Source organism: Myiozetetes cayanensis, unplaced genomic scaffold, assembly GCF_022539395.1.
Source record: "Myiozetetes cayanensis isolate MyiCay16 unplaced genomic scaffold, myiCay2020 scf850, whole genome shotgun sequence".
Classification (NCBI taxonomy): domain Eukaryota; kingdom Metazoa; phylum Chordata; class Aves; order Passeriformes; family Tyrannidae; genus Myiozetetes; species Myiozetetes cayanensis.
This window is the reverse complement of record NW_026088131.1, coordinates 1-9,269: the sequence shown is the minus strand read 5'-3', so window position 1 is coordinate 9,269 and position 9,269 is coordinate 1. Positions and strand designations below refer to the sequence as shown.

General features: G+C 51.7%; 1 protein-coding gene across 1 annotated transcript; it reads right to left on the bottom strand.

The window, feature by feature from the left end:
- Positions 1 to 242: 242 nt before the first annotated feature.
- LOC126652433 (olfactory receptor 14C36-like) lies at positions 243 to 1,203 on the bottom strand. The gene has a single exon (XM_050339167.1). The coding sequence runs from the start codon at positions 1,200 to 1,202 to the stop codon at positions 243 to 245; it is 960 nt and encodes a 319-aa protein (XP_050195124.1). The 5' UTR covers position 1,203.
- Between the last annotated feature and the right edge of the window lie 8,066 nt (positions 1,204 to 9,269).

The following is a 9,269-nucleotide window of genomic DNA, read 5'->3' as shown; positions in this document are numbered from 1 at the left end:
AAATCCAATGCGCAGGCTGGAAGGTGTAAAGACCTTCCCCGGATCTTCGCTCGCGAAGACTGGCCATTATTTAGAGAGTACAATTCATCATTTATTCATCTTTGGGTTAAATTCAAAATTAGTTAGACAGCAGATGCATAATAATATTTAATTGCACAGAAAATTACTGCACAAGTTTCCTATGACCTCCATGAAAAAGCTGAGTAGAAAGGCTTAGCCATTTAGGAGTCCCTTTCTGAATGCTACAAACCAGAAAACAGGCACTTTAAGGCTCCTGAAAAGCATCCAGTCATCATTTTCCTTATGGCATCCTTGAGCTCCCGGTTCCTCAGGCTGTAGATGAGGGGGTTCAGTGCTGGAGGCACCACTGAGTACAGAACTGACACAATCAGATCCAGGGATTGGAAGGAGATGGAGGGGGGCTTCAGATGGGCAAAAATGATGGTGCTGACAAAGAGGGAGACCACAGCCACGTCAGGGAGGCACGTGGAAAAGGCTTTGTGCCGTCCCTGCTTAGAGGGGATCCTCAGCACAGCCCTGAAGATCTGCACATAGGAGAAAACTATGAAAATGAAACAACCAAAACCTAAAGAACAGCTTAATATAAGAAGGCCAATTTCCCTGAGGTAGCCTGAGTGTGAGCAGGAGAGCTTGAGGATCTGAGGGATTTCACAGAAGAACTGGTCCAGGGCATTGCCCTGGCACAGGGGCAGGGAAAATGTATTGGCTGTGTGCAGCAGAGCAGTGAGAAACCCAGAGGCCCAGGCAGCTGCTGCCATGTGGGCACAAGCTCTGCTGCCCAGGAGGGTCCCGTAGTGCAGGGGTTTGCAGATGGCAACGTAGCGGTCGTAGCACATGATGGTGAGGAGGGAAAACTCTGTGCCAAGGAAGAATATGAGGAGAAAAACCTGTGCAGCACATCCTGTGTAGGAGATGGTTGTGGTGCCCCAGAGGGAATTGTGCATGGCTTTGGGCACAGTGGTGCAGATGCAGCCCAGGTCTGTGAGGGAGAGGTGCAGCAGGAAGAAGTCCCTGGGGGTGTGCAGGTGCTGGTCGCAGGCTACGGCGCTGAGGATGAGGCCGTTGCCCAGGAGGGCAGCCAGGGAGATGCCCAGGAAGAGCCAGAAGTGCAGCAGCTGCAGCTCCCGCCTGTCTGAGAATGCCAGGAGCAGGAACTGGGCCATGGAGCTGCTGTTGGGCATTTGCTGCCTCAGGGTTTGGTTTTCTGTTGAGGAGAAAAAGGCAGAACTGAATTAGGACAGATTCAAGCAGCAAAACATATTACATGTCTCAGTAATTCAGAGCCTCTTTTCAGGAAGAACTCTCTGCATCCCTCTCCCCTGAGCTCTGGGGTTTGCTGCCTGAAAGGGCCTTTGGGAGCAAGAACCCTTGAATGGGCTCCTGAGGAATCCTTACTGTGCAGTGAGAGGCAACTTGGAACACAGGTTGACCTCTAATTAAATGTCTTTGGGATGTATCCAAGTATTTCCAGACCTGCAGTTCACAGTTTGCACAAGGAAGAACAGAGGGAAGGGATTTGGGTGCTTTATTTTGTTCCAGTTCCTCTTGCCAGGAGTGAGTTTGGATGATTAAATTCTGTGACATTTCTAATGTGCTCCAGGTGAAATCTGGAGAGTGCTGAGAGGCAAGGGGATGGTCTTGGTGCAGAGTCAACAGCTGGTCATCTTTCCTGTTCAAGGGTGCCCCTGGCTGGCAGCTTGGAGCTGAAGGGGGATCACCCTTAGGAAATCCCTTTAAAAGGAAACAAGGCACTTCTGGGAGCAGAGGAAACCTGGTTCAAAGAGCAGATAGACAGAATCCTTGCCTTTCCTCAGGATTAGGATCTCATTTTTCTCCTCCCAGACTGAAACACAGAGGGATCATTGCAGCTCCCTATTAGGGCTGCCCAGAGCATTTCCATGGATTTAGCACTGAGGAGTTTTCTCCAGGGGGATCCTGTGCAGCACAGAGATACTATGGCAGAGCTGTGCCCTCCTGGAGGGCACCTGCAGCCCTGCAGGACACCCAGGGAAACAGCTGAAGAGCCTGAAGTTGCCTGGAGGGCACTTGGGCACTTTGCTCCCACAGACACATCCCCACAGCAGCACCCAAAGGGTTTGTGTCTGCACAGGAATCTGCCCCCCCCAAACCCCACACTGGCTCAGAAATGACAAGGGTGAGAAGAAGGAGAGCCCAGGCAGCAGGGGATGGCAGGGAAATGCCCCAGTGCTGCTGCCAAGGGAGGAGGGACAGGCAGAGCCAGATGGAAATGAGGGCCTTGTCCTTGCCTGGGCTCTGGCTGCTGCAGGGCAATGCCCAGCCCAGCCCCCGTGGGCCTGAGGGCAGAGGCTCTGCTTGGGCTGGCAAAGGAGCCCAGGCAGGAGCTGCTCAGGGAAGGGCTCTGTGCCACAGACACAGGCAGGGAGGGGCCACATCCCCCTGGCCAGCACTTGTGGCAGCAGCTGCCTCTCCCTCCCTGCCTGGGTGTGTGTGAGGAGCTGTTCCTGCCAGCAGCCCCTCCCTGTGCCCAGCTCAGCTCCCTGCCAGTGCTGCCAGAGCCCATCCTCACCCCAGGGCCCAGGGGCAGCTCTGCCTGGGCAGGGGCTGCAGAGCAGATCCCAGAGCCCCTGTGCTGGCTGGCAAGGGGCAGGTGTTGGCAGTGGATGTGCTTCCTGAGCAGGGCCCCTGCAAATGGCAGCAGGTGCAGCTGAAGCTGGGAGGAGCCCTGAGCCTGCAGCTGAAGGACCCTGCCCAGCCCTGGCCTGCCAGGAGGGCTCACTCCTTCCCCCCAGCCCTTCTCCCTGCAGGGCCGTGGCAGCTCCTTGGCCGGGCTGAGAGCTGCCCCTGGCAGGCAGCAGAGTCCCTGTCCCAGCCCACACAGCCCTTCTGAAAGATCCTACAAGCTGTGGGATGTTCCACCTTTAGGAGATCCCTGCAGGAAGGGAAGTTTAAGTGTCCTCCAGCCAGAGAATTCTTCATTCAAATCCTGGGAAGGTTTCTCCTGCACTGGGAGCTCAGTCCCCTCCCAGCCCAGGCTGCCTCTCACCTCTCTGCCTTCTCTCCTGTGCCCTGGGTGCTGCAGGCAGTGCCCTCAGCACTGCTGGGCTGTGCAGAGGAGCTGCTCCCAGCAGAGCTGTGTCTTTGAAGCTGTTCTTGGTTGCCAGGAGCTCCCTGTGTGCCAGGAGCCCGGCCCAGCTCAGCAGCACAGCAACAACCCCAGGCATTTCATCACCCTAGAGGTGGTGGTGGGGCTTGAGTTGTTTACAGAAGACTCAGTCCCTGAGAGTTTTCAAGTTAGATTGAAATACTAATGTTTCTTGCAGATCTAATGAGTCTCACTGAGGGACACAACTGAGAGCGTGTCCCCAGGTTCCAGTTAGAGCAGAAAACTGCAGACAGTGATGACAAGGATGGACAAGCAAGGCAAAGGTGGCTCTGATGCTGAAGAAACATTGACTTGTTTCCTCAATCCAAAGGACCAAGGCCTGACCCCCAGCCCCTGGGAAGGCAGATCCTGTCCCTGCCTCATTGCTCAGGGCTCTTCCTGGGGCACTGGGATGTGGGATGTGCAGTGCCAAGGGCAGGACGATGGGGTGGCACCTGCCAGGCTGCTGAGCAGGGACAAGGAGGCCAGGAGGCCCCAGGGCTGCAAGGGCCACTTGTCTCCTCCTGGCCTCAGGGGCACAGCCAGCAGCCATGGCCAAAGGCCTGCAGAAGGTGGCTGTGTCAAGACCTTTCAGCTTCTGCACAGGCCTCTCTGCTGTGCAGCCCAGGCTGTCCTAGGGTGTCCATGCCCTGCCCCTTTCCCTGCAGGCTGTCGTCATCCCCCTGGCTGCCCCACCTGGCTGGCCCCTTCCTGCACTGACATCTCTGCGTCCTCCCTGGCTCTTCCTGCACACACCAAGCCTTGGGCTCATCCAGACTCCTCCTGGCTGATGTGTTGCACCACAGCACTGCCCTTAGAGTGAAATTCTTTTCTGCTCTTCCCAGCCTGGACATTCCCAGCTGCACTTGGCATTAGTTCTTTCTTTCTCCTGCTGTTTTCTGCTACCACAAAACCATCCTCCCTCTCTGAAGTGACTCTGCAAGCACTCCCAGGGTTCTTCTCTGCTGTCCTCTGTCTGCACACAACTGAACACACAAATCCTTTGCCCTGTAGAGTGGTCATATGTTTGAGACCTCCAAAGGTCTTCCTGAGACATGTCTGAGCACTCTCCAAGGTGTCTGCAGATGAACACATGGTGCTCATAGTCTAAGAGAGTCACAGGCATAATGTTTTACCAAGGCCTGTAGTGGCAGAACACAGGGCAATGGCTTTAAACTGAAATAGAGGAGGTTTATATTGGATAAAATGAAGAAATACTTACCAATGGGGTTGGCAAGAACTGCAGCAGAAGAGGATGTCCCATCTTGGATTTGTCCAAGGTCAGGAACTTTGGGCACCCTGAATTAGTGAAGATGTCACTCTCCATGTCCAGGGGCTTGGACCACATGAGGTTTTATCTCCCTTCCAAGCCAAACCATTCTGTGATTCTTTGAGTCTATTATCCCAAACTCCTTCTCCAAAGAATTTGTATTGCTGGGACATGACTTGCCATGTTTTTGGAGAAGCCATTGGAAACCCAAAAGATAAAAATCAATCCAAATAAAGTTCCAGCATCTCTTTATGATCATGTCACCAAACGGGTCAATGGCAGAGCCTGCCAGGATGACCTTCCAGTTGAAGATGGGGGATTCTGTTTGGGGTCTGAGCCTTATTGATGTGCAACAAGGAAGCACATTTGGGGACAGTGCCAGACTTGTTGTGGGATCTCTAGGGAAGAACCAAAGGAAGGAAACCCAGACACTGCCAAAACTCAGGGAGACAAGGCAACCCCAGCACACTGTGGAATCTCCTGGAATCCAGGGGCCATTGGAATCCACTGGGGCCTCCTGGAACCAAAGGGAACATGTGACACTGCGGAACCTCATGGGATCAAAAGGATCCTGGGACTTTGTGGAACATCAGGGAATCACGGGGCCAGTGTGACATCACAGAACCTTTTGGAACCAAAGGGAACCAACGGGACATTGTGGAATCTCATGGAATCAAGGGGCCAGTGTGACACTGTGGAACCTCACAGAATCCAGGGGCCATTCTGATTCTGAAAGGCCCTATGGAGTCAAAGGGACCATTGGGACACTGTGGAACCTCCTGGGATCAAGGGTCCATTGTGACACTGGGGAAAATGATGGAATCAGTGGGCCATTGTCACACTGCAGGGCCTTATGAAGCCAAAGAACACTGGGAAACTGTGCAAGCTCATGCAATCAAGGAGTCATTATTTCAGACCTGCCTGGGCTGTGCTGGGGAGAGGCCCTTGGTGGTGGACAGAGCTTAGGGGAGGTGGGAGAGCTTGGAGGGAGCTGGGCTGGCCTGGACAGGAGCTGGGAGAGAAACCCATCCATGTGGATCTGACACTGTGTGACCATGCAGGGGGGAAACTCAGCCTGGGCTCGTCCTGTGCAATCTCCTGCAATCAAAGGCTCTGTGGGGACACTGCAGGGCCATGTGGAGTCCAGGGGCCATTGGGACACTGGGGAAACTCATGGAATGAAGGGACCACTATTACACTGCTGAATGCCATGGAATCAATGAGCCTTTGGGACCCTGCAGGGCCTCCTGGAGCTGAAGGGACCATTGTGACACTGTCAAACCTGGTGGAACCAAGGGCCCAGTGAGACAGTGCAGGTCCTCAATCAACCCAAGGTAACATGGAAAGCACAGAAAGTCTTGGCATCAAGGGCTCATTGTGACACTGTGGAAAGTCATGGAATGAAGGGGCCATTGTGACACTGCAGGGCCTCAGTGGAACCTTGTCTGTTGGGAAACACAAAGGGATGTGTGGGGGTGTTTCACTCAGAACAAGGAGAATTTTGGAGAGGAACCTTTACACAGCCACAGATTGATGTGGCAACACATCTCTGCCTGGGTGTGGGTGTGAATTGACTGTGGTGTGAGTGTTGTTATTGTGAATCTATAATTCAGTCACTTAAATTGTAGTAAATGTTATTGAATCACTTGATAACTGTTAAATTGGTCAATGAATAGGTGCTCCTTGACGGGGGGAGAGCTGTGACCCTCCCCTTAGAGCAAGACCCAGAAAGGACCACTCTGCATGCAAGTCACAGTGTGACACAAAATGGCCGTTTATTGAACAGGGGCACCGGCTTATAAAGGGAGAGCTTGGAACTCTCTAGAACAAGGGGTGGAGACTGGGAGGAGCATTCAAAGATGCGGCCAAATATAGGAAATAGGATGAATTTATCTAAATATGGAAAGGGGAAACAGTACATATGGGGAATGTTGCCATGCATCGGAAAAGGACAAACTGGAAAGGATTTTACATTGAGCCAATGGGGGAGAAGATAACAGGGGTACAAAGAGGGAATTATACAAAACTATAATAAACATTTTTTTATCAACAAACATCACAACCTGTTAATAATGAAACATTTTCACAGTAAATGGAACACTGGACTCAAACATTTCTCATGCTTAGGATGATTATATTACATTCCATTATAGCATAGGTGCACTTCTGCTTCTGACTCCATTTTCTCCTCTGAGAATATTGTCCACTACTCATAGGAGTCCCTTGGGGCACCTCCAACACCTACATTCCTTTGGTTCCAGGAGGTTCCACAGTGTCCCTGCCTTCCTTTGGTTCCAGGAGGCCCGGCAGTGTCACACTGCCACTTGATTCTGTGACATTACAAAGAATCAGAATGGCCCCTTGATTGAAGGCCAACTGCACATGAGGATGCCTTAGGGGCAGTGTGGGCACCCAGACAAGGGAGTTGTCACCTCCCTGGACTCAGCCCTGGTGCCACCACATCTGGACTGCTCTGTCTGGGTGTTGGGTTCCCTATTTTGAAGGAATAAGGAAGAACTGGAGAGGATCTAGAGGTGATCTGCCAGGATGGAGCTTTTCTCCATATGAGAAATAGAATGAAATCTCCACAAAGAGTAGCATGGAATGTTCAGACTGAAGGTGAGGAAAAAGAAATGTCACTAAACAGGGACCCTTGTGGTGCAAAAGGTCAGTAAGAGATTATCTGGATCATCCTATGCCTTTGTGTTCCAGGGAACAGGTAGAGCTGGGGGACAGCAGAGACATCAGGGAGGGCCCAGAAATGCTGCTGGGAGGGGGGTGGGAAAGCAGGAGGGGTGTGTGCAGCCTGCAAAGCCAGAGGAGCAGCAGGGCCAGGGGAGCACAGCCTGCAGCAGAGATGGCCAAGGGCTCTGGCAGGGCTGCAAGGCCCAAAGGCACCCAGGCCTTTGTGCCCTTGGCTCTGGCAGCTGCCTCTGCCCCTCAGGCCACCACAAACAACTTTCCTTTGTCTGCCTGCACTCCTGGCCTGCAAGGATCTGCTTGAAGGAGTCCCTGAGGAGGCTTTGTCAGTGCCTGCCCTCAGTGGGGCCCAGCAATGCTTCAAGGGACTGCGAGTTTGGCTTCTGACTTCTTGAGCAGCTTCTTCAATCTTCTCTCAGTAGTTCAGAACAATGGACTTTTCTCTAAATACACTGTGGGGCTCATTAAAATACAGAAAACCAAATTATTTTCCTTCCTTTAATTATCTTCATGTTTTCAAGTCTTCAACAACTAATTGGAGTTGTTTTGTAGTTTAGTTAGGGAGGAAGCTTTTAAAGTGGACAATACAGAAATATGCTTTTTGATGAGATTTACACAGAGCCTTGGGATGCATGAGGGTCAGGAGGCAAAGGATTTGGACACAAAGACAAGAGAGCAAAAGAAATTAGTAACATTTTATTATTGATGAACTTAACAGTTATGAAGTGATTTAAAAAGCATTTGCTAAAATTTTAACAGTAACTGAATTATAGATTCACAATAACAACACTCACACCACAGTGAATTCACACCAACACCCAGGCAGAGATGTGTGGACACATTAAGATCTGGGGATGTAAAGGCCCCTCTCCAAAATTCTGGTTGTCAGTGAAACCCTCCCACACATCCCTTTGTGTTTCCCAACCGACAAGGTTCCCTGAGGCCCTGCAGTGTCACAATGGCCCCTTCATTCCATCAGTTTCCTTGGCTGCAGCATCAAAATATGACTGAGGGTTATCAAGCATTGGAACAGAATGTCCAGGGAAGTGGTTGAGTCACCACAGAATCACAGAATTGTTAAGGTTGGAAAAGACCTCTGAGATCATGGAGTGCAACCATTAACCCAACACTGGCATCTTCACCACTGAACCGTGTCCCCAGGTGCCACAGCTCAAGGTTTTCTGAGCACTTCCAGGGATGGTGACTGTAAGACCCCAGGTTTGAGCTACGAGCTCCTCAAAGGGGTTTTCCTTTAAAAAATATACAAGGCATCAAAAATATCCACCCTCCAGATATTTGAAAATGGACTTCAGTTTTTTAAGTACCTTGAGGGAGCACAGTGGAAAAGATGCAACACACTTTTGACCTTTCAGGAGGTCAAAAAACACTTTTACTGGTAAACTTTAGAAAAGAAGGGAGCTTGGCAAAAGGTGAAGAGGCAACATTCCACCAGAATAGAGCATTCCCCAAAGCATTGACTGAGCACAGGCCAACCCAGATAAGTCAGCAAAAACCCAACCCATCCAGTTTTAACTTTCCTAAAATATTATGAGAGATTGAGAGAATAAGAAGAAGTAAGGAAAGAGAGAGAAGTGCAGCTCCCACCCGCAGTCTGGTGCCAGTGCAGCTTCCCCGTGCCCAGATGGAGGGTCCGACCACGCGATGGCCGCACGGGGCTCCTTTGATTTGCTCTGCCCCTGTGCCCACCCCCAGGGGGACTTGTGGCCCACTGGCCTCTCTGGGGTTGCAGGAGAGTGAGGGGCAGAGCTCCTGGTGTGCTGGAGCCAGTCTGGGGCTGGGTTAGGGGCTCCAGGCTGTGGGATGGGGCAGTGCTCCTGGGCTGCTTTGGACTGACAGCAGTTCCAGGGCTGCCAAAGGAGGCTCCAAGGGCTGGGCAACGGAACAGGGCACCACCTCACCTTTGGCAAATTCCACCTGTCCCTTCCCACCACACACACACTGGAGTTGTTCTGAGTCAAGAATTATCCCAATAATCCAGTGTCTCACAGGTTCCTTTATTCCATGAGGTTCCACAGTGTCACAGTGGTCCCTTATGCTCCATAGGCCCTGCACTGTCACTATGGTCCCTTGATTCCAGAAGATTCCCATATGTCACAGTGGTCCTGAGGATTCCATGAGGTTCTGTGGTGTCCC

Bases quoted from the DNA above. Each gene is read 5' to 3' on its own strand.
- LOC126652433 (XM_050339167.1), bottom strand. From the start codon at position 1,202: ATGCCCAACAGCAGCTCCATGGCCCAGTTCCTGCTCCTGGCATTCTCA.